General features: G+C 33.4%; 1 protein-coding gene across 1 annotated transcript; it reads left to right on the top strand.

The window, feature by feature from the left end:
• The first annotated feature begins 6,241 nt into the window (after nucleotides 1–6,241).
• On the top strand, nucleotides 6,242–26,657 carry LOC132741971 (uncharacterized). The gene is made up of 4 exons (XM_060730247.1): nucleotides 6,242–6,562; nucleotides 25,131–25,764; nucleotides 26,070–26,123; nucleotides 26,329–26,657. Exons 2-4 carry the CDS (start codon nucleotides 25,131–25,133, stop codon nucleotides 26,631–26,633), a joined length of 993 nt encoding a protein of 330 aa, XP_060586230.1. The 5' UTR covers nucleotides 6,242–6,562; the 3' UTR covers nucleotides 26,634–26,657.
• The last annotated feature ends 34 nt before the right edge of the window (nucleotides 26,658–26,691 follow it).

Below are 26,691 nucleotides of genomic sequence, written 5' to 3'. Positions count from 1 at the left end.
AAATCACGGTGATAGGCCTTTTTGTTAGTTGTCAACAGAAAATTCTAGCCTCAGGGAAAATCATCCAAGTTGTTCAAGCTGACAAAACACATGGTGATAGGTCTTTTAAATTAAATCTCGGTTCTGTCTCAGGAAATACAGTAAAACTGACCGATTCTATGGCGATAGACCTTTTAATATTTCGTAATTGAAATCCATGCCCTGTTTTAGTCTCAGGGAATACTGTCAACCTGACGAAACCCACGGTGATAGGAATTTTGAGTAGTTTAAATAGAAAACTAAGCTCAGGTCTAGCCTTAGGGAATACAGTCAAGCTGACTAAATTCACGATGAAAGGCCTTTTTAGTAGTTTTTAACCGAATCCATTCCCGTTTTTTAGCCTAAGGGAATACAGTCAAGCTGACCAAACCCCAGGTCATAGGTATTTTTAGGAGTTTTTCACAAAAAGTAAGCCTGGTTCTAGCCTCAGGGAATAAAGTAAAACCCACCAAAGGTACGATTGAGGCCTTTTGTAGTTTTGAACAGAAAAATAAGCCCAGTTCTAGCCTCCGGGAGTATAGTAAAAGTGACGACACCCACATTGATACTCCTTTGTAGTGGTTCTTAAAGGAAAAAAAACTATGCCCAGTTCTAGCCTTAGAGAATACAGTCAAGCTGACCAAACCCATGGTATGCCTTTTTAGTTTTTTTCCCCAGAAAAATAACCTGTTTCTAGCCATAGAGAATACAATTTATTTATGTACGAATGCGTTTGTATAGTAATACAAGAGTAACGTCTCTTTAATTCAAAACGCTATTTGCATCTACCTTTTTGGACAACAACTTATTTTGATAAGTTAGGTGTAGTTAAATGTTTTTAACGTCATATTTGTTAATAACTATGTTATATCACAGGTTGCAGTATCAGTGTTTGTACACCCCACCCCTATCTGCCCCTGGACCCCTACTACAACCCTAAAAAAATAATTCAACATTCTAAGGCTTACTATAAGGTACCAAATACAAAACCACCGATGAAATTATATAAAAAAAAAATTCCACTATCAAAATTATAGTTAAAGAAAGGTGAAAAGCCTACTATATGTTCATTTGCCAAACAATGTGGAACACGGGAAATCGTCGTTTCGGCGAATGAGGCGCATTCCGAAGGCATTTTGCTGCATCATTCATTTACATCAATAAAAACAACTAGAATTCCACAGCTTACTTAATTCAAGTCTAACGAATATCAATATTTTATCGATTGTTTTTCTATTCCATGGTAATTTTTGACTTGTCGTTGCCATTTTGGATTCTGATACCTTTGTGTTATACGCGATCTGATTGGACGTCCAATTTGGCTCGTCCAATCAGATCGCGTATTTAAACACAGGTATCAGACTGCAAAATGGCTACGACAATTCAAAAATTACCGTGAAGCAGAAAAAATCGGAATGATAGTGATATTCGTTGGACTTGAATTAGATAAGCTGTGGAACCTTAGTTCTTTTTATTGATGTAAATGAATGATGCAGCGAAATCACGCCGGAATGCGCACCAGTCGCCGAAACGACGATTTCCCGTGTTCCACATTGTTTGGCAAATGAACATATAGTAGGTTTTTCACCTTTCTATAACTATAATTTTGATAGTGGAAAAATTATTTTTTTATATAATTTCATCGGTGGTTTTGTATTTGGTACCTTATAGTAAGCCTTAGAGTGTTGAATTATTTTTTTTAGGGTTGTAGTAGGGGTCCAGGGGCAGATAGGGGTGGGCTGTCCAAACATAGATAAAAACAGAATCCCTAAAGAAAGCCCAACACGGCAAAATTGAAAATGTTGCAGGCTCGGTTTGATTGAGCCTGTTCATGGACGGTACTGGAAAGTGCAAGATACCGTCCACGCCCCCTAGCACCGGCTTAAGCAGAATTCAACATTTAAACGTGAAATAGTAAAATTTTGAATTTAGAAACATCCGTAGATGTGTTCATACGGCGGTTATCATGGAACCTTCAATGTGACACTTCCGTGCCATTCCATGAAAAGCGGCGTATGGTCCCCAAGTAATAAAAAGCGTGTGCCCGAAACGAGAAAACAATGGGCGGAACTAAATAAAATGGAATTTTGAAAGGGGATCAGAGGTTATGAAGCCTGCGTATCACAGATAAGACGTCAAAAGACAAATTTAAAAAGCAGGCAACATATCCTAAGGGTGATTCAACATTATTCAAGTAGGAATATTGGAACCACCCAACTTGAAAAGGCCGAAAAGTTGAAACTAAAAATACCACAAGCACAACAATAATGTCGTGCTGAACACTGATACTGCCACATGTGTGTTATATCAGTCGGAAAGCGTCCATAAGTATGCTAAATTTAAAAAAGGTAAGTTTAATTTCAATATATCATTAAGTTTAGAGATTATCTTGTACTTTGGGATTATTTAGAATAAGGAGAAGTAATCCAGTAGATGGCGTTTGTATTATCAATACATGTATATAAGCAGGAGAAGGCGCATTTGAAATCACTTTTCGGCTTGGAAAGCGAAGGTAACACTTCAAGCTATCCAGGAAGATAAACCTTGGGCACAAACGTCCTATAAGTAAATCCCTTAAAAGATCGGCTTCTTTGGGAATACAAAGATAGGATATAATTGCTCTAGCTGCTGAACGTCGACCATACGGATACGTCCTATTTATCATAGAAGCTCAGCTTCTTTGATATTGGATGAACATCAGTTGTATATATTATTTTGGTGAGGTGAACGATCACCAATAAATATAGAAGCCCAGCTTCTATATGATGTTGGATGACTATAAGCTGTAAATATTGTTTGCTTTTCATCAACTGTTTTTGTTATATAGTTATTATATAGTTTGTTTCTTTTCCTTATTATATAGTTTGTTCACCATATAATCAGTAATCATTACTTTGTCCAATCAATCAATGGTAAGGTTAAATACTCTTACAATCAAAGCCCGCTCGGATATACGTTATAGCATATGCAATTTTAAGACATGACCCAGTGAACGACAGAGATACGACCGATATGACTTTTATGATATGACACAGTGAGCAACAGAGATACGACCAATATGACGTTATGACATTACAAATGAGCGCAACATATATAACCAATATGACTTTATGACATAACGCAGTGAGCAACACAGATACGGTCAATATGACTTTATGACATAACGCAGTGAGCAACACAGATACGGTCAATATGACTTTATGGCAACACAGATACGGTCAATATGACTTTATGACATGACAAAGAGAGCGACACTGATATGGTCAATATGAATTTTATGATATGACACAGTGAGCAACAAAGATACGGCCAATATGACTTTATGACATGACACAGCGGACGACACAGAAACAGCCAATATGACAAATATACATCTTAACACCAGAAATTATGATTGATGATAACATTTTATGTTCCTTTTTCCATATTTATGTCACAGGGCGAGACAAATGTGCAACCTGACCGGGACTCGAACCCGGAAACCCTCGGAATACCGTTCCGCGACTCTGCCGACTGAGCTATCCGGCCGCTTACACATCTTCTTCCCTATTCAGTGAACAGTTTTGAACCAAGACATATAATTGAGATTTCATTCCTGAGTAAAATCAATACAATTTGTTCTTTCACTTTACCAATTGAGCAAAAATATCTGCTTACTTTATTGTGCCCCAACTTAAGTGGCTGGCATTTAGATTTACCCTTGTCCGCCCGTCCTTCCGTCCGTCCGTTCACTTTTGTGTCGCACGTAACTCAAAAAGTATTTGACCTAGAGTCATGAAACTTTACAGGAATTGTGATCAGCATGAGTAGTTGTGCACCTGGGTATTTCCGTCTGTATATTTTTAGTATTAGAGTTATTGCCCTTGACTTAGTAAAATAATGCAATTTTCAACTTGTGTCGCATGTAACTCAAAAAGTATTTGACCTAGGGTCATGAAACTTTACAGGAATGTTGATCAGCATGTGTAGTTGTGCACCTGGGTATTTTCGTCTAGATATTTTTAGTATTTTAAGAGTTATTTCACTTGACTTAGTAAAATTTTGCAATTTTCAACTTGTGTCGCACGTAACTCATAAAGTATTTGACCTAGAGTCATGAAACTTTACAGGAATATTGATCAGCATGTGTAGTTTGCACCTGGATATTTTTATCTGGATATTTTTAGAGTTATTGCCCTTGACTTAGTAAAATTATGCAATTTTCAACTTGTGTCGCATGTAACTCAAAAAGTATTTGACCTAGAAACATGATACTTTACAGGAATGTTGATCAGCATGTGTAGTTGTGTACCTAGGTATTTTTATCTGGATATTTTTAGTATTTTTAGAGTTATTACCTTTGACTTAGTAACATTTTGCAATTTTCAACTTGTGTCGCATGTAACTCAAAAAGTATTTGACATAGAGTCATGCAACTTTACAGGAATGTTGATCAGCATGTGTAGTTGTGCACCGTGTATTTTCGTCTGGATTTATTTAGTATTTTTAGAGTTATTGCCTTTGACTTATAATTTTTTTGCATATTCAACTTGTGTCGCATGTAATTCAAAAAGTATTTGACCTAGAGTCATTAAACCTTACGGGAAGGTTGCTCAGCATATTTAGTTTTGCACCTGGGTTTCGCTTATGGATTTATCGAGTATTATTGAGTTATTTCTCTTGACTTAGTAAAAACCGTTTCATTATGTTGTTATTTGTTCCTTGAGTGCTTGAGTTAGAATCAACGAACTTTACAGGAATAATGATCAACATCACTAAATTACAGGAATAATGATTCACATCGCTGTGAAGCTATGCACCTGGGACTTTGCATGTGGATTTATCAGTTTTGTTAAAGTTATTGCCCTTGACTTACAGTAGTATAAATTTGCAATTTTCATTTTGTTCAAGCATAGCTCAAAAAGTATTTCACTTGTAGGCCAGAAAGTTTACAAGAATGTTGGTCAGCATGTGTACTTATGCACCTTGGGCTTTGCTTGTGGATTTATTCAGTATTTGTAAAGTTCTTGCCCTTTACTTAGTAAAAGATTTCTAGAATCATAAGATTGACAGAACAGTGGCGCGGTGGGGGCACCCATGTCCTATGGACACATTTGTAGTTTTTTTTGTTTTTTGGGACATTTTTTGATTTTGTTTTGCATACATATTTTTTTTAGTTTTACATACATATTTAATTTTAGTTTTTCGTACATATTGTTTTTAGTTTTGTTTACATATTTATTTAAGTTTTGCAAACATATTTTATTTTTTTATTTTAGTTTTGCATACATATTTTATTTTTGTTTTTTGTACATATTTTTACATGACGCCGTTTGCAAAGTAGAGATTTGGATAGTTACGCCATTTGTAAAACACAATTGCCATCTGTGAATTACAGTATTTTATTTGCAAACACCATTTGCAAATACCAATATTTTTCAAAATTTGGAGGCATCAAAAAAAAAAAAAAAAAAAAAAAAAAAAAAAAGTTTTTAAAATATATATAAGGACCTATTTTAGATCTTTCATTGTGCATTATTGTCATACACCAGTCATTTTTAACCACCTCCCTCGCCCCGGCGGAGTGCGGGTTAAAAAAAATCGTGTTTTGACGTTTGCGCTGTTCCGGGGCATAAGGCAGGAATGTTATTATCTGAGTATCCCCCGCTGGGCGAATATTGTACCAGAGGTCGGCTTGGTTTAAAGTCAATGCCCCCCCCCCCCGATATTCTCGGGTTGAGAGTGTGGGGTTGAGTGGTGCATATTCATGGAATAATAACTGATCACCAATCTGAATCAACAGCCCTTTCCAGATAGACACTAATGTAATAGTATATAATAATAAAAAAAACAATGATGATTATGTAAAATACATAATTATTATTTAAAAAGTGGGCCGAAATTTGCAAATGTCACTTTTATGCCACCGTAGTTAGATTACCCAACGCGAATATATACCTTACAGCATTATTGTAAAATGAATACATTGCATCAACTTTTTCGCGCAAAGCCAGCAAAAATGCTTAAAACATACATAAAATTCTTATTAAAATAATAGTTTAACTTATGGTATTGAGGTTTTATTTTTGTTGTTGTTGAAACTGTAGTTGGGGCGCTGGTTGAGCAAGCGCCCTCCCCTATGATTAATGTTTCTTTAAATAGTACACTGTACAACGTGATATTTTTAGCTGTGAAATTCCAAAAGCTGTCTCTATTTATAGTCATATTGGGTTTCAGATTTGAATCACCAAAAAGATATTTCTACTTGATGTGTTAATAATAGGATTTTTTTTTAGTTACGCGTTGCTCCTCAGTGAAAAAGTGAACATACGCTTGAAAAACAGGAATTTTCTGAACAATATACTTTTTTGCAAATAAATCTACTAACACTTAATTTTCTATGTCTACAAATGTAAACCTATGCTGAAAATGGGTTAACGGATAATAAACTATTCTGAACACCTCGTTAAAGAAATGATCATTTTCAAGACAGACTAATTCATTGAACTAGTGTTTTACTTTTCAGTTAAACAATAATGAGAAATGGAAATCATTGTTTAAAAAGGTAAAATCTACTTTATCATATTTCTCGTAGGATTTGATAAATTTATATCGTTAAAATTTATATTTGATGCTTTGCTTTTCAATAATTTTATAAACACGTTTCATGTCTTTGTTCATAAAATGCTTATATTAGCTTAGCAAACAGCCATATATTAAATCGCTTACTTAATATTTTACCTATTTATATATTGTAATAATTTTAAGGTGATTTTAATCATTACGCAACTTTTAGCCTGATAGAGTTTAAAATTATATGTCTCAGGCTTGTAAATGTTATTTTACTATTAAATTGACTGCTATTGTTTTCTCTTATATACTTTGACTTTATTTATTTGTTAATGTCATCTCTATTTCATCTTACAAGTAATATTCATTTGACTATTTTTAGAAATGAATCTTTAAATAGTGTATCATGTGATATATTTAGTTATAAAATTCCCATAGTTGTTTCTATTTACAGTCAAAATGGTTTTCTACTTTTCACTAAATAATTGCTTATGAATCGTTAAAATCAGACCATTATCTCAGCACTACAAAGCGAAAGGTACTAGAGCGTTAGTTAGGATATATTTAAATGAGAAAGTTCTTAAATACTTCTTTTGTTGCCTTGTTAAACTCATTGGATTATTATTCCTTTAATTTCACCGTAACGTATAACGTACTTATTTTACAAAACCGGAAAAGGGTTAACGTTATAGCATAATGAAATACAAATTAAATAGAGATTAGTGAAAGTCTAATTTTATCAACTGTAGTATGAAAAAGGTTTAAAATTAATTCATTTAATCTATACATATTGCTTTATCATTGATTGCTTTATCTTTTGGAAAGAAAGATTATAATACTGTAAATATCGAAATTTAATTTTGTAAGGTGTTTCAATTTAAAATTCCATTAAATGCAATAATGTGGACAAATATGTGATCTCTCGGAAGCATTAATCACAATAATACTGTGAAATATCGAAATTTAATTTCATGAGGTATTCCAATTCATAATGCCATTAAATGCAATAAGTTTAAAATTATATTTAAATACACATAAAAAAGTAGATAAAAATAAAATTTATTAATAATTATGCTAATAAAATTAAAACAGTAATGTCTAGACATTCATCATATGCTAAATTACCTTTTAATGTCATTGTTGGTACTGTTGAAAGTAAATTAATTGTTTATCGTTTGCATTAAGAGATTTTGATACAGAGCACTTTCTTTCATTTTAGGTCGTTTTTTTTTCGGAGAAAAAAGTGAGCCATTGCTATAGTAAGGGTGTCGTTTCCGTTGCTGTTAAACATTGGTCTTATTTTATTATTATTTCTGAATGGATTGTCTTCATACTTGGCATAATAGCCCTTTGGACAAGACCTTGACTGAACTTGACGTTGGCTAATTGAAGACCTGGACCTTCAATGATTTATCAGATGTAAAACTTACTTTATTGTTCAATATGTCTGCTTCTGTTTTGCACTTAAATTATAGACATTAAATATACTATGACCTGTTATGTTAATCAATGTGTTCTCTTTTTTCCTTTCTTTTTAAGCTAAAAAGAACTCCAAATTTATCTTTCTGTACATGTTAATTGTTGGATTCTTTTAGCAATGTGTCCTTCAATAATGTTTTGTGTGATATATTTAGCTGTAAATTCCCATAGCTGTTTATATTTACAAAAAACAAGGTTTTCAATTTTCACTAAATTATTGTTAAGACAATAGGATAATACTTTATGTATTTATTACAGAAGCCATATCATGTTTGTTTGCGAAACAAAGCAAGAAAGACTTTTTACATTCGTGAAGCAGATGAGTGTTGAATACCAATACTATTATTTTAGTGCTGCTTTTTCGCAATTTCGTGTCCTATAGTATAAAATTGTTTATCCCTAAACAGTAACCATATGTAAAAAATTCTGGAAGCAAGTGATCCCTCGGAATCATTAATCACAACAAAATTACATAAGAATTGCAGACTCGATTTGATTGAGTCTGTACATGAGAGATAATGAATACGTGCAACATCCCTCACGTCCCCCTAGCACCGGCTTGAGCGGTACTCAATTCTCAACACTTAATAATGCTGGCATCAATGATCCCGAAGGACCAGAAAATATAACAACACTGAAGTGAAGTACGGGGCAACTTTTTACAGCTGCCACACAGCACTTGACACCTGCTGTTGTGAAGTACAAAATTCTGGAAGCAAGTGAAAATCAAAGATTTTCTATGATTACAATACCTTGCAGGCGCAGGTCATATGGGAGTCGGAAATTTTCTAATGCAAGGGCTAATGAGGTGTGTTTATTTTACGACCAGCCCTGCCTAGATTTCTGGTATAATTTACTCTTTTGTTTCTATGTACCGTGAACTTAAACAAGATATGCCCACGGGCAGAATGTCGAGCCCGCTTGTCTTACCTATAAGCTTCAGATCAAGGAGAAAAATGCATACATAGGTGAGTTGTATGCAACACATCCTTTTAATACTCAAGGCAAAATCTTGACACTGCGTCATTTTAGGTGACCTTGACCTCTGACCCCATGCTCTGGTTCATGTGCGTGACACGAAGTCTCAACTCAACATGGAGTTATTTTGTTATTTGTCCATCGACCCCTAAGCGTGGCATTGACTATTGCCACAGACACTTTACTTTTAGGTGCGACACTCCGCCTTATTATGGAGAATATTTGTCCCCGAGTTTAAAATCCCCTCATGCATGTAGAAGTTATCTCCGGACACGGGTTTTGCGCTGACCTCCAAGTGTGACCTTTACCTTTGAAGGGCGGACCTTTGTTTTGTGTCCGACACACCACCCAATCATAAATATTTGTACCAAACTATTTTATAATCCTTTAAAGAATGAGCAATATTATAGACCGGTATTGGATATATGATGATAGGAAAATGACAGTTCTGCCCCAGTGAGGGATGAGGGAAAGACTATTTTTAGAAATGTGGAATTCCACGTATTGCTTTATTTAGAACTGGTTTTTTTTACCTGCATAATGCTATTTTAAGACTAACAAGTTTGAACATGTCTACGCTTAAAAAGTCAACAGGGACGATAAAGAAATACAAAATAGCTTATGTTTCATTTAGCGTGAAGCGGCACGCGCCGTCACTATGAGAAAGCTGTTAAAAAACATTTCATTACCTGATTTATACTAAACAGCTTGTATCTTTATTAACTGTCATTTCATGAAAATGAGTTGGAAAGATCACTTGCAAAATATTTACTTTGACTTGCATAGCCCAATAAGTTATGCAGGACCTGAAAAAATGAAGAAGGAGGGTAAATTCAAAGTCGGTATTCACGCTATTCGACAGTGGTTACAGAATATAGATGCTTACATTTTGCAGAGACCACTGCGTTATAAATTTAAGACTAGAAAAGTAATATCACAAGGCATAGATTTTCTCTGGGATATTGACTTGGCAGATGTTTCTAGTCTGGCAAAAGAAAATGACCAAACCAAATACCTGTTTGTCGCCATAGACGTGTTCTCTCGCTGTTTATGAGCTGTGCCATTGAAGAGTAAACAGCTCGGTTCTATAATAGACGGATTTAGAGAATTACTGAAGACCAAAAGAAGTGAGAATGGAAAAACAATTGGGTGAAGTCATATCTCGATAACCAAGAAATCCATCACAAGTGACTCGGAATATTACTCACGCTAATTATGCCGAAATAATGATACGCACTTTGAATGTGTTGATGTTTAGATATTTCACTAATAAACGAACTTCTCATTATCTTGTCATTAATTTTTACCGAACATAGTAAAGAATTACATTCAAGACCGCATTCTTCTTTGGACGGGAAATCTCCCAATGAAATTACTGCAAAGAATGAAGTGATCATATGGAAAATTATGTGGATTCTTTGAAACTGCAGAGTATCAAAAGGAAACATCAGTAATCTAAGCCATTCAAATTCAAAGTCGGTGACTTTGTTAGAATTTCTAGTAACAGACGCACATTTCAGCGAGATTACCAGCAAAAGTGGACGGAAGAAATTTTCATTATAAGAAGGAAATATCTACGTCAAGGTATAGCCATATACAAAAAAGTGGATTTTGATGGAAATCTGTGGAGGGGACCTTCTATTCCAGTGAATTACAAAAGGTGCAGAAGAGTCGCAATGATCTTTTCAAGGTTGAAAGAGTGTTAAAACGCTGGAGGAGAAATGGAGTTAGTAAGTTGTTTGTGAAATGGTTGGGATACTCCAAGAAATTTAACTAGTAGATAAAAGACAGTCACGTACAAGATATCTAAAACCACTACATGTATATGTAATAGCGGTGTATTGTCATCTTATTCATTTCACTCTGAGCTGTGGACCTGTCAACATCGTCAAAATGACTAACCAGTGGTATTTATGCCGTAAAAACTATATCTTGGAACAGGACTTGAAAAGACATTTCAAAACTAAATATCCGAAGAAAGAGTATATCTACTCCCCTTGTAATTGTACATACTCAGCAGTGCTTAGTTCGAATTTTAGTTTACTATCAAATGTCCATCCCCTCATCCCTTTCAAAATTTTGAAAAGCGTTGTGTAGGTCTTGAAATGCCCCAGCGATTTGTTGTTCTATTTGCGACATATGAGTTTGCCAAAAGTTGATGAACGAAAGACGGGCTCTGCGTAAATTTGGGTCATTATTATTATTACTTCCTAAACTAAAGAACCTTTCAGGAAGTGGACGATGGCACCATTTACATTCGCAGCCATGTTGTCCACAATTTTCAGAAAAGGTATTACCAGGTAACAATACCTTCTTTTGCATTATTTCACTACATCATCTACCTTTTTAAAATTCTTTTCAGCTAATATCGGCGGTTGTTCATTTTCAGTACATAGCTTCCTTTTTCTAGATCGTGTTCGTTCTCCCTGACTGTCGTAGTTTGGTGCAATGTTTCATGCGTGCTGCTGCGTGTGACTTTAAGTTGTACTGTTGTTGTAATTTCTTCTAGCAGTGAGCACAGACTATGTGATTATTGTTTCCGTGCATCGTTCTCTGGTGTCTCAGTAAATGCGATTTCTGTTTAAATTGAACACCACACACATCCCAGGAAAATGGCAGAGTTTTTAAATCGTGTCTGCCATAATCTTGAGTCTACGTAGACTGAAATCAGGGTCATTTTCAACGGATAAACCTAGACGTTCAGCCCATGAGTCAAACTCAGATAATGTCTTTATTTTATCTATCTATTGTCTGTCCATCTACAAAAGAAATATCATAGTCCTTCAAATAAAAGAAGTGTTTACTATCTAATACATTATTCTGAAATGTTTAATACAGTTAACTGACTTTTTAAAGTAACCACAATACTTCAGTGAAAACAATACTGACAGTTTACACTAAATAAAGATACTTCTAAAGTAAATAAACTTAACCTTGAAAGAGGATGAATCAAATGCATGAATAAATTTTCTGGTCATTACCTTTATACTGTTACGTTGCGTGAGATACTGAAATGATAATGGTATTAAAGTTTGAAAACGCTTGATACTCTGTAGAAAACTTGATTTTACTGAAAAAATGGTCTTGTTTTAAAAATATGAGGTATATTATCTAGTGTGTAATAATCGCATGCTTGAAGTAAAGTTGTTTAAAAAAATTGTTTTATAAAAGGTTTAAACATCATATGTCTTATATATACTTAAATATTTTAAATGAATAATTTCATTCATATAGCGTGCTATTACAATGTTGTAAATATACTCTTTACCAGTGTTTAACAGTAGCGATAATATACAATCTTGTGAGATAATGGCTCGATAAAAAAAATCTGGTTTATAAATGTAGGATCATATTACATTAGAAAAGTAAAAGCGAAATAAATTTGTAAACTTTACCGTTCTTTAATATAAAACTGGACGGATCGCTAATTTCAATAAGAATTTCACGAAGAATGTAAAATGCGTTATGTATAGTTATGTATAGATCAGCGCATGCACGTTACATAAACGCCCTTTCAATTTAATCAGACATGTTCAAACATGAAATTGGAAAAACCAATATTTGTTACTATATTTAACTTGGAAATCCAATTTTGTTGCTATATTTAACTTGGAAATCCAATTTTGTTGCCATTTATAATAGTGAAAAGATTGTAGAATTTGAATAAATTTTATATTGAACTTGCTTAGAAGAGAAGCAAATTTGTAATGAATTCAAATAACATATCCGAAATTTATGCTGGCTTCCCCGCTTTTGTTGAGACATACGTTTTCGTCGATTCAAGTTTTCTTACCCTGAAACAAACTACTTATTTAAGATCCGTTATGCTTAAATTTCCTATTTCAATTACTTTTAAATCAGATGAATTAAAATACAGTCTTCATCATGAGTTAGTAACTTTAGTTTTCAATGGGCGGTCTTTATTTGTAATTTTTCTTCTTTTCTTAGTTCAATCGAGTAGTAAAACATGTACACGCTCTATCGTCGAATGTCCCTAGGTTATTACCAAGACATAACTTTCTTTTACGAAATACTTTTAAAAATAAACATCCCTTCACTCAACTTTCATCTGACCATTGTAGGTTCGAATCCCGGAAAGGAAAATATTCATATGAGGAAACTATCCAGCTAGTTTTTTGAACACCAGTACTTCAAAGTGCTTGCTCTTGCCTAAAAATAATACACAGATGGCACCTGAAGTCTTCCTCCACCTTTAAATCTCGTCAAAAATGTCGATTCTACTTAAAATTGAGAAAAAATCATGCCCTGTAACCATGCACTTATACGCATTTCAGCCCTGTTAGTTATATGTAAGAATATTTTCATGTTTCTAAGCTCTCTTGCGGAGAACTTTTTGTTCCAGAAAGGCAGCCAAGTCTCTTAGTACATTACTACGTACATGTATATTGTTTATGTTACTGAATAATTATTCTGTTAATTGATGAATAAAGAGGAAAAAAGTGCTCATAATGTTGCCATGTATGGAAGGGTATTAACGCAAAAAATACATCTTGCTTTCTTACGTTACATCGTGCTTTCTAACTTGTACATCTTGCATTCTGACTTGTACATCTTGCATTCTGACTTTTACATATTGCTTTCTTACATGCGCATTATGCTTTCTGCTGTTTGCATCTTGAATGTCCATATCGTTATTTAACGAACAATTATTATTCATTTGTTGATCTGGTATATTAATTAAATAACTTAAGCTGCAACTGTTTGTATTTGGGTCTATTTACTCAGCTTGAATGACGAATGTCATAAGGCAGAATGACGCAAAGCCGAGAGCCAACTGCAGCAATCATAATACGACGCGACATCTTGTGAAATAATATGTGACACCCAAATTATGCTAACATGTGGCGCTACAGTTATAGTTTCGGTAAAGTCCTTATTGCAGTTCGGATTCAGTTTAGCAAATGAGGTCCCTTTGTTTTAAAATTTCCATTTTCACTATGGAGGAAATAAGGTAAACATACATACAAAACGATTTAACAAATTTTGTATTTATTACTGAATCTCTGTGGGTCAAATTGTATTTCCAGCTGACAAAAAAATTGCACTGTGTGTATATTATGAACAAAACTTCGTAGAACACGAAATATCCCCCTTCATACATTCTGTTAGTGACCTTTGACCTACTGATCTTAAAATCAATAGAGGTCATCTGGATTGATGATCAACTTACCAGCTTTAATGATCATACTAGGACAAAACATACTGAAACTATCATCCAAAAATGTCTTTCCTTGACCTTGACCTACTAATCTCAACATCAATAGGGCTCGGTGATAAGTAAATGATTCTTAGGAATGTTTTAGCATTTAAGGTGACTGTGACCTTGATCTTTGACCTACTGACTTCAAAATAGATAGGGGTCATTTGCCAATGATGAACTATTTCCCTATCAAATTTCGTAATCCTGAACCAAAGCATACTATCAGTAATCATCCGGAAATGGTTTTAGTATTTCGGTTCACTCAGACCTTGACTTTTAACGTTATGGCTTCAAAAATGTATAGGGATGATCTGCCTGAGGTTACAGTCCCAATATCAACTTTCATGATCCTAAGTCAAAGCGTACTTAAGTTATCCTTTGGAAATAGTTTAAGCATTTTCGGTCACTTTGACCTTGATTTTTGACCTACTTAACCCAAAAAATTTGCCAAGGATGATCAACCTCCGTACGTATGGACTTAGGCCAAAGCGTTCTCGTTATCATCCACAAAATCGTTTTATCATTTCGGGTCAGTATGACCTTGACTTTTGACCTTCTGATCTCAAAATCAATAGGGGTCATTTGCCAATCATGACGAACCACCATTTGAACTTTCATGATCCTAGGCCAAAGCATACTAAAGTTATTGTCCGGAACAGCAAAATCATACTTGAGTTATTTTCCTGAAACTGTTTAAGCATTTTGGGTCATTGTGACCTTGAACTTTGATCTTTTGACCCCAAAATCAATGATGACCAACCTCCGTATTTACTTTCATGGTCCTGGGCCAGTGTTCTCAAATAACCATCAGAAAAAGGTTTTACCATTTCGGATCATTGAGAGCTTGACCTTTTACCTCCTGACTTCAAAATCAATAGCAAAATATATATGTAACGTATTTATACTTTACTTCATACAAAATGCAATATTAATATCAAAGTCTATATAAACGCTATATTTGATATTCAATAAATCACTTTCGCCAGGTTTACAATGAGCGAAAGGAAGAAAGATATCTCGATCAGCTTATGTATAAACATTATGCAAATAAATGAGGATAAACTCATCTTAATGATAAAAAAACCAAAACAAATTTAGTCTTCATAAAATACGTCTACAAACTGCAAATTCAATTAAACGCAACATTGAATATTTTTACTTTAATGTCCTCTCGCTCACAATCGTCCGAATAAATCACTTTCGTATTGCTCTCTGTGAGCGAAAGGAATATCTCTGAACTTGTATACAGTATAGAAATTATGCAAATAATTTGATATTCAATCATCATAATCCTTATTTTGGAAAAAAGTATCAATCATTTATGAAAAATACGTCTACAAACTGCAAAATTATTATAGATTTCAATTAATATACTATTTTTAATATTTTTTGGTCACTTTCCTTTTTATCAGTGCTAGCGAAAGGAAGACCGCTGAACTTAAATATAAAAATCATGCAAAAATAGTGGAAACATATAGAGAATAATATAGAAAAACATCAGTTTACATAGCTTTGAGTACCTATAGAAATTTGCCGTGGGGCTTTTACGATGAAATATTTTTAAAAACATTAGCGTGATTTAATTTGTTTGTCAATTGCTTTCTTAAATAAAACAAAAACGATATAATCTTCCGGCTTTTTGGGTAAAATATTAAGATCATATCGACAACTATTTAGACAAAATGAAAAGATAAAACTATTACTTTGGTAAATATATTTATAAAGTTAATCACCCTTCTTCTCTTATCAGATTAAGACACATTTTTGTATTTTTTGTAGGTTAGAGTTGTGCAATCTACGTTACTTTTTTGTCCTATTATAGATAGTCCTGCATGTTACAGTTCTTTCCATATACGAGAAAATATTCAAATCTCATTATTGTGATGTGTGAACTGTTTAAAAAATAAATATACTTAAATTATGTAAATCAAAATGACAATTATCTTTATCCATCGAAATATCAAAAATATTATAATATAATAATGTACACGTAAGTATAGAAAGCCTTGACTGTCTTATGATTATAAAAATGAACGTTGTTGTGTCACTCTTTCTTTATATAATGTGCACTTATGAATATATTATGTGGATGCATCCTTATATGACTTCAACTGAACAATATATGATGTCAATGTGTCTTTATATGATGTCGAGCAATCATTATACGATGTGCATTTATGAATATATTATGTGGTAGCATCATTATATAATGTCAACTTATCAATATATACTGTCAATCTATCATTGTACGATGTGAATCTATTATCATACGATGTGCATTTATGAATATATTATGTGGTAGCATCATTATATACAGTCAAATTATCAACATATTATGTCAATCTTTCATTATACGATGTGAATCTATTATTATACGATGTGCATTTATGAATATATTATGTGGTAGCATCATTATATAATGCCAAGTCATCAATATGTTATGTCAATCTTTCATTACACGATTTGAATCTATTATTATACGACCACTGCTTTATATAAAGTGCAAACATCATTATATCGTGTGAGTTTTGTCATTATACTGATGGGGTTAAATTTACCGGCATCTCACTATGCACCGTTCATGGCGGGGACTGTGTAAATCCCAAACGTTGAAGTACACGTGATAAAATCTCAAGACTTGAGGGAATCCCGAGCGCCTCTAAACTGCTGACGAATTGTAAAGTTGACTCTGTATAAAGACGATTCTACATAATATAGTGTTGTTATAAGAATGGTTCTACATAATATATTCATTTGCAAATCGTATAATGAAAGATTGGCATCATATAAGGACACATTTACATCATATATTGTTAAGTTTACTCTATATAAAGACGATTCTACATAATATAGTGTTGTTTTGAATCTATATAAGAATGGTTTCACATAATATATTCGTAATTGCCCATCATATAATGAAAGACTGAAATCATATAAAGTCAGATTGACATAATATACTGTTATTATGACTCTATCTAAAGATGTTTCCACATAATGTATTCATTATTGCACATCTTATAATGAAAGATTGGCATCATATAATACATGTAACACATTTACATCATATATTGCTAGGTTGACTCTATATAAGGATGATTCCTTATAATATACTGGTACTTTGACTCTATATAAGAATGGTTTCACATAATATACTGAAAAATGCACATCGTATAATGATAGATTGGAATAATATAAGGAAACATTGACATCATATATTGTTGACTCTATGTAAAGATGGTTCCACATAATATATTGATAACTTTACATCTTATAATGACAGACTGACATCATATAAGGACAGATTGACATAATATATAGTTATTTTGACCTTATATAAACCTTAAGATGGATCCACATAATATATTCAAAATATGCACATCGTATAATGATATATTGACATCATATCAAGACACATTGACATCATATATTGTTTAGGTGACTATAGATCAGGCTGATTCCACATAATATATTCATGATTGCACATTGTATAAGGAATCAGTATATTGCTATTTGGACATAACAACGTTTAGGTTTATAATTATAAGACAGTCAAACCTTTCCATACTTAAGCATGTTTCCAGCCATTTTCAGATTTAACAGTGACTAACAAAGTTTAACTTCATGTTTATCATAATAATGCTTTTATCTAGCGTCAATGTAATATGTTGAATAATTTAACAAGGCATATTATACATTTCAAATGTTAGTACAGACGTGAAATAGGGAGAACAGTGAAATTCAACGCTTGATTTAATAGCAATTATTTATGTGAAACTATAACATTTTGTGCATTTGATTTTTTAAGTTACTGATTTTCTAACTTCTGAGCAAATGTTTGAAATGTATATAAAATTATTGAAATATGAATAATTTTTGACTAGTGCTCAGGAATAATAGGAGAGACAGGTTAATTTTCAGAATTTAGAGACTTATTTCCTAACTTGGCGAAGTATCCCACATATATGGCAAGGGCAGGGTCCTCCGCGTTATATACACTAGTCCAATAATAACATTTCATATTCTACGACTATACATATATAATCATGCTGAGAACTAACAGCCACCAAATCAGATTTTAATGTTTTTAATCATGACCTTGTTAGTAACTAGATGAAAAATTTCTTGTCTAGGCTTAAATGCGCCTACAAAAGATTTATGAGATTAAAATATTATTTTACTGTTAGGTTTTCTCAACATCACTATTTTCGCGTGAATCTTTTCCACTGCCAGTTTTTATCTAATTTTGATTTAAACTCATTTACATTCTTGGACTAAACGTTTTCACTGGAAAGAAGGTTCCATTCGTTTACGACTCTATAAGCGAAGGAATTTTGTCTGTTTGCTTTCACATATCTGCACGCTCACGTCTATAAGTAGTATAGGGATCTCTTTGGCATCATGACTGCGCATGCGCGGGGGTCATTTTGTTTTCTACAAATAGTAACTCATTTGCATAGAAGAAATGACCTCGATTCACATGCGCGGCGGCCGTGTTGAATAACAGACGAGCGGCGGCCATTTGGGATTCTTTATTAAGAATGACATTATCGTTCTATTTTTAGAATGACATCATCACGATATAAATAGAAATGCGAATAAAAATATCTCCTGGAAGTATACGTAGCTGACTTGTATACCCGATCTCTTGAATCGCGGACATTGAAGGTCAGGTCCTCGGCCCTAGACGGAGAGATAAATATCATCATTTATAAAAGAAATGTCTGTTTAACATTTTAATTGATAAAAGGAAATAAACTAGAATTAAAAAAAATACAAATAGCTTATGTTTTTTAATATGGTCAAAATCAATAATATTTATACATTGAATAAAAATAGTACTTGTTTACTCCTCGGCGGTCCGAAACCAAATGACACAAATCATCAGTGTATTATTTCTAAATGCTCTGATCACGAGTGTATCAAACGTGATCATAGTTACATAGTCGAGCGTCTATTTGTTTAAGAGCGGATGCAGTAACAGTAGCCTATTTAACTGTCAAAGTTAATCCCCTTAAAGTCGCCACAATGTCAAGCGTGTGTGTTTTAACAGCAGGTGTCAAGTGCTGTGTGGCAGCTGTAAAAAGTTGCCCCGTTCTTCACTTCAGTGTTGTTATATTTTTCTGGTCCTTCGGGATCATTGATACCAGCACTATTAAGTGTTGAGAATTGAGTACCGCTCAAGCCGGTGCTAGGGGGCGTGAGGGATGTTGCACTTATTCATTATCCCTCATGTACAGACTCAATCAAACCGAGTCTGCAATTCTTACGTAATTTTGTTGTGATTAATGCTTCTGAGGGATCATTTTGTTTCCGGATTTTTATTTAGGGACGGATACACTAACAATGGCCTATTGAAATGTTAGTTAATCCCTTTAAAGTAGCCACTCGGTCTGGCGTATGCTTATTTAGGGACGGATATGCGGACAATGCTTCATTCAACTGTTAAAGTTTATCCGTCTAAAGTAAAAGCGGGTTAGTAATAAGCTATTGAAGTGTCAGTTTACCACTGGGGCATAATTTCAAACTCATTTTGGAAAAGAAATGCCAACATGTTTTTAAAACTGATCATCACGAATGTGCAAACGTATCTGGTGTCCTTATTTATGGGACGATTTTATTCATTTTGGTATCAAATTAAAGGTATTTAAATGAACTTTTAGATGCTGTCGATACTAAAGTTAATACAGGAAGTCAAAATCACTCGAGCTAAAAATAACTTGCAATCAAATGCTTGAATAAACTGACCAATCAGGAGAAACCTTCATGTATAAAGAAATAGAGAATTTAAGATTTTTCTCATTCTGTCTTTAGAATTCTAACCGTCAAGATGGACTGTGATGATTTCGGGGCTGAATATACACCAACAGACTTGTGTCAAGTCGACCAAATGGAACAAGCATTTATGACATTAAGCTCAAAAACTACTGAGGAACTTAATACTCGGGCAGAACTGAAAAGTTACCTTTTAAAGAACGCGGTACCTAGTTTATTGTCAATGTTGGCAGTAAGTATGGGTGTTCCTTTACGGGTGTATTGAGGTCGATTTTCAACGCAAGTGTTTACATAGAATGGATGAACTGTTTAGTGTATGGTATCCACGCGCAAAAGAAATATGACAAAAGAATGGATTGTTACCTATACATTAACTGATCCAAAATGAAAAAAATCGTCCCATATAAATAAGGACACCAGATTCGTTTGAATATTTCAAAGCAAATCAGCGCAATAACGCTTTAACTTAACATCAGTGTCAAAAATACACTAAGTCTATATTTGTAATATCTCAGTAACAAATAATGTTAGACCCTGAACCCAGACATTTTCTGAATCTACTCACCAAGATCTTTCCAACGGTATATAAACCTAAGTGTTTTATGAACTTTGAAAAATTGGTTTAAAAATCGCTAAAGGGCCATTACTCGAGAACGGCTGAAAATCGAATCGAGAACCTAGGGTTTATTTCGAAGCATTCTGGCAGGTCTATCATTAAATGCGAAAAAAAATCAAAATGTATATCGTAAAATGTTGCACAAAAGACGAAAAACGCTTTTTCTGTTGTATTTTGTTCGGTTTTAGTTACCATTGATAATAGTTTTTTTTTTTTATAATTTTGCACATTCGTGATGATCAGTTTAAAAAAAATGTTGGCATTTCTTTTCCAAAATGAGTTTACAATTATGCCCCAGTGGTAAACTGACACTTCAATAGCTTATTGCTAACCCGCTTTTACTTAAGACGGATAAACTTTAACAGTTGAATGGAGCATTGTCCGCATATCCGTCCCTAAGTAAACATACGCCAGACCGAGTGGCTACTTTAAAGGGATTAACTTTAACATTTCAATGGGCCATTGTTAGTGTATCCGTCCCTAAATAAAACATAGACATTATTGCGACGTTAAGGGGATTAACTTTGACAGTTAAATAGGCTATTGTTAATGCTTCCGCTCTTAAATAAATAGACGCTCGACTATGTGACTATGGTCACGTTTGATACACTCGTGATCAGAGCATTTAGAAATAATACACTGATGATTTGTGTCATTTGGTTTCGGACCGCCGAGGAGTAAACAAGTACTATTTTTATTCAATGTATAAATACTATTGATTTTGACCATATTAAAAAACATAAGCTATTTGTATTTTTTAATTCTAGTGTATTTGCTTTTATCAATTAAAATGTTAACCAGGTATTTATTTACAGAAATTTCTTTTATAAATGATGATATTTATCTCTCCGTCTAGGGCCGAGGACCTGACCTTCAATGTCCGCGATTCAAGCCCTAGATCGGGTATACAAGTCAGCTACGTATACTTCCGGGAGATATTTTTATTCGCGTTTCTATTTATAACGTGATGATGTCATTCTAAAAATAGAACGATAATGTCATTCTCAAAAAATAATCCAAAATGGCCGCCGCGCGTCTGTTATTCAACACAGCCGCCGCGCATGTGAAATGAGGTCATTTCTTCTATGCAAATGAGTTACTATTTATAGAAAACAAAATGGCCCCGCGCATGCCCAGTCGTGATGCCAAAGAGACCCCTATACTACTTCTATAATCAAGAGTTGGTAAACTCAATGCCCTTAATCGTTATTCGTATGTGAGTCTTCTTAGTTCAGGGATGATTCGTTTAGGTTGTCTTTGGGTATTTTCCACTTATTGATTATTTTTCTTTGTTACAGGGTAATAAATGATATTTCCACAATCAGTTATTGGTTTTTTATAAGACCTTTATACAACAAGTACAACTGTTGCTGCAATGCAGCAATAGAGAAGCCCCGCGCAGAAAAATGCGCTCATTGTGTAGTACAGATACCTTACCAAATCATTTCTGCGCATAAGTAATTTTCTATTTAGATTAAGGACTAGTCATTATTACGGATGTTTTGTAAATCATTTCAATTTGCATAATTATACTTATCGTCTGCACTGTCCATGACAAAGGGGCCAGATATTAAATTTAAAACAAATGCTTTCACTGAAGCATGGTAAGGAAAGTAATTCCAATACAAACAAAACTTACAAGACTTGTAAATGCAATGTGACTTGAAAGTAGTTCAACATTGTTCTGTTTGTGTCACTATTTTAGTCAGTAATATTAGATGATAAAAATATCAAAAACATGTACATTTTCTTTTTCACCTATAATGCTACTCACTTTCTACAAATATCAACAACTAATGATTGTAGGAAATATTAAAATCCACATGTAAAAAACCAAATCGACTTTATTTTCAAAATGTCCGTTACATATTTCGCGCCAAATGGTATATCATGTTAAACAAGAAAAGCATTGATGCAAAGCATCAAATGGCATCCAAGCGAGAAATGCAGCAAGTGACGATGAACTAGTAGACATCTGATGACCAGATATTCTTTTAAACTTTTCAATGGTTAATTGGATTTTACCAGAATTGTACATGTATATCATGGGCGGAATGGGCGGACGAAAGACATTGTTCATCATGAACTTTGGTCGGCTTGCTAAAAATAAAAATATTAAATGTATTATCTTTGAAACATACAAAAAAGTAGTCAATTGAACAAAATCTGTTTCTTTTTATTATACTTGTAACAAATATACAAACAGCATATAAAATAAAAACAAAAGAGACTAATATTGTGACATAACAGGCATTTGTTTCTATCAAATTAAGAAAAATGGTTTCTTATAATGCCTTGGACTTAAGATACAGTAGCTATATTTTAAGTCTCAGATAAATACTGAAAGAAGAACACACACTGGAATGAAAAATTTGGGATGAATTTCTAAAAGACCAAATTCAGGTTTTGTTTGTTACACGCGTATGGTACATTTAAAATCATGAACAATTTGCATTGCATGTTGATATATTGAAACATTATTTATCAATAGAAGATTGTTACACACAAACCCATGTGTTATTTATTTTATTACCCGAACAAATACTGTGATGATCTGGATTTGTAAACTTTATCTAACTGTAACAAAAATAAACCAAGAGTAGCAATAACTAAACTGTTCTTACCTTGCAAGTTTTAAGTGCACTGTAGGCCTATTTGAGAAGCTGTTTTTCTTTTATTATTTAAGCAAGTGAGGATATCTACTAGTCATAAACATACAATAAGCTGTGTTTTATTTAGAAAACAAAGCACTAATCCATTTATAAGGTTATGATCTGTGACTCAACTCTGATCCTTCTGTATCCTGAATGTTCTTCGCATGGTTTTGACAAAGTGCATTGATATCCTATAGATGTCTGTCCACCAACTCTATCTGTAACGTTTCACTGGTTAAAATTGTTAAATAATCCTTTGCTGCATGCTTTAATCGTCTGCATGTTCCAGTATGACACAAAATTATTGACATTACAATTACTTCCGTTGAAAACGGATGTTTACTTTTTGACTATTCAACAAAAAGATATTTTATACGCGCAAATAACTCTAGGGTGCAAGGAACTAAATTTTATGAGTGTCATAGTTACTTTGGTGATGCCCTATGCCCTATCGTCGAAAATAAGAATGAATCGAGAGAAAAATGGCGGCCATTTTATTTAGAAAATAGACCACGTGACCAGATTTTATACTGTTGAAAAATACTGTTACAGTACAAAATTCTTTTCGTTTGTCACGTGGTACACTTGCATTAACAGTAAGGCCTATGGGAAATTAACATTACAAAAAAAGTGATGGGTAATAACAAAAATTGTTTCCTATCCATGTGAATAAAATTTCTTTTTAGCAAACCTATATGCGAGTTTACTTTATTAACAGTGAGACCGATGTACTCATCAAATTTCAAATTAGATGTGAAATTAATACCTAGGTCGTTTTCTTTGTCAATGATTCCAATGTCAACATCAATACCAGTGTTGTTTTTCATTTTGTATTTTGTTTCCAATCCACATTATCTTTCATTTTGGTAATATATAATCATTCCTAACGACTCTACAGTATCGCAGGTAATATTTTCTAGTGAGCAGCCGATCGTATACGGGTAGTTTATCCAATTTTACAAATACCTGTTACACTTTGATGTCTTTTAGAGCTACAAAAATACCTCTAGATGTTTAAAACCCGTTGAGATATTAAATGAAATAGCCATTAGTTTGGAAAATATCGTCGATGAACTTGCCTTCATTCCCCGTTCAAAGTCGCGAAATGGGATGAAAGTCCTCATAGTATTGAGCAATATCCCGGATACGGTATTCCGCAGAGAATAAGCTTCTACAGTCTACACGGTATTTATAATATAATCCCTCATTTACGTCACATCTTGTAAGGGAAGTAACTCTTCATCGACGCTTATCGCTTAAACGAAAGGGTATATATATAGAAAAAAAAAACAAAACAAAAAAAAAATCTACTTTAAAGAAAACCCAGATAGCTACAGATTAGATATTAAGCAAGAAAAATCTTCTAACGGAGTCTACCAAGTTTGTTTAAAAAAGCGCTGGCGTCAAAATTTGCTCCCCCCCCCGGGGGTCATTGATTTTCAGTATATGTTTATTGTAAAAACTTTAAAAATCTTTTTAAAAACCAAAAGAGCTGGAGATATATATTTAGCATGAAACATCTTCTACAGGGTGTCTACCAAGTTTGTTCAAATAAAGCCCTGGGTTCAAAATTGGCCCTATTGTTTCCGACTTTTAATTATGTATCCAGACAAATGAATAGATTTTAAATGCATTGGGCGAAATTTGTGGGTTTTATTATTATTCTTTTTTTGCTTATTTATCGCACATGGTTTTAATTATAAATGCCACTTTAATTAGTATTTACAATTATTTCATAATTTTTGCTAGGTACTGAACTTTAAATGATCAATACACTTAAATGTACTACATTTTTTAATATATTAATGTTGTGTGTATTGTATTTATTGTTTCCTCTTTACAGATGGCAGACAAATATTATAGATTGGTTTGCTTTGTGGTAGATATTTGTGCTGATGTTTTAAGGAAATATTTCGTCAAACTTGCAAAAACTGATGCAGGGAACACTTATACATCAGTTAATTCATACCTATCTCATAGGAAGTCGGATGTGATGAAATTATTAAGTAAGAAAAAGATCAGGAATTATCAGTATGATTTATTGTATCCTCATAACGGCACCGCTGATGAAAACCAATGGGACGTCTCTATACTGGTAACATTGATAACAGAACTTTTTGACAAACGACTACAGCCAACCGAAATCTTCGCGTTGGAAACTGAAATTCGAGGGATTCGAAATAAGTTGCAGCATCACCCAAATACTAAAAATATTTCAGATGATGACTTCAGTAATTATTGGGGACGTTTGGATTTTTCTGTTAAGCTTTTAGCAAAGAATGCACTCGATCAAAATGACGAAGCATCCTTACTATTGAAAATAAACGACGTAGAATGTAATCATTTACCAAATCTCAGTGATTGTTTACGTATTTGGCATGAAGAAACCTCTAAGCAGTTGTTAAGCATTGTGAATGAAGTGCAGGCAAATACCGATATTATCAGACAAGTGACGGTCCAGAAACCAGGACCTTCAGGTAGGTTTCAGAAATCAGACATCCATTTTATGTTTATATTGCAATGTATTTCTATTTTCATAAGATCATGTCATAAAATTTGTTCGTATTTATCGCAATCAACACATACATTTGATATGATAAGCTAAGATCTATTTTTCAAACATTTGAAATGGTCTCTTTCTATTTGTTTTTAACTTTTTATCTAAAGAAAATATGCACACAAATCTCAAAATGGTATATATTTTTAATTATCTTTGACTTTTCTCAGAAACTATATTGATAATTCGATAAATGTTTTGTTTATTTGAAACTTAATACTCCAGGGGCCATAAATAAACGAATCAAAGTTGCTGATGATATTCTGGCACGGCTTCAAGGTAAGTTGGTCATTAAAGAAAACAACTTTCGAATAGTAATATCTACATTCATATTCACATTTGTTTTCTATTCTAATCCAGTCTAATCTTACATCAGACATATACAGTACAGTATTTCTAAGATCAAATCAAAGTAAATACAAGATATGACAATTTCTGTTTTCATGATGGCATTTTGTGCATACAATCATTTTCTATTTGTAAGCGGGTTTTGAGACAACCATGAAAGAACTACCAGGCGATTTCAACCCTCCAAATGAAGTGACAGATATTCGAGCTAAACTTAGAGATTGCCATCACGTGGTCGTAACCGGATATAACAAGAGTCGTTACTTTGAGACCGCTCTTGCAGCAATAAAGGGGATGGGCTATAATTACAAACGAAGTGTACAAATGCTTACGTCGTCTGATTGGCGGCACATTGATCCTGAAGATGTAGACTTGGTTGTATGTACAGATCCATTTGGAGGATATTCTTATGATGAAATCAAAGCCCAAAGCCATGAGTGATATATTTGCATGATGAATTCAACAAAGACGAAATATGATAAAATTTAGACATTCATAT

Source organism: Ruditapes philippinarum, unplaced genomic scaffold, assembly GCF_026571515.1.
Source record: "Ruditapes philippinarum isolate M1 unplaced genomic scaffold, ASM2657151v2 ctg9426_1_1_1_1, whole genome shotgun sequence".
NCBI lineage: Eukaryota > Metazoa > Mollusca > Bivalvia > Venerida > Veneridae > Ruditapes > Ruditapes philippinarum.
This window is presented reverse-complemented; position numbering and strand designations above follow the sequence as displayed.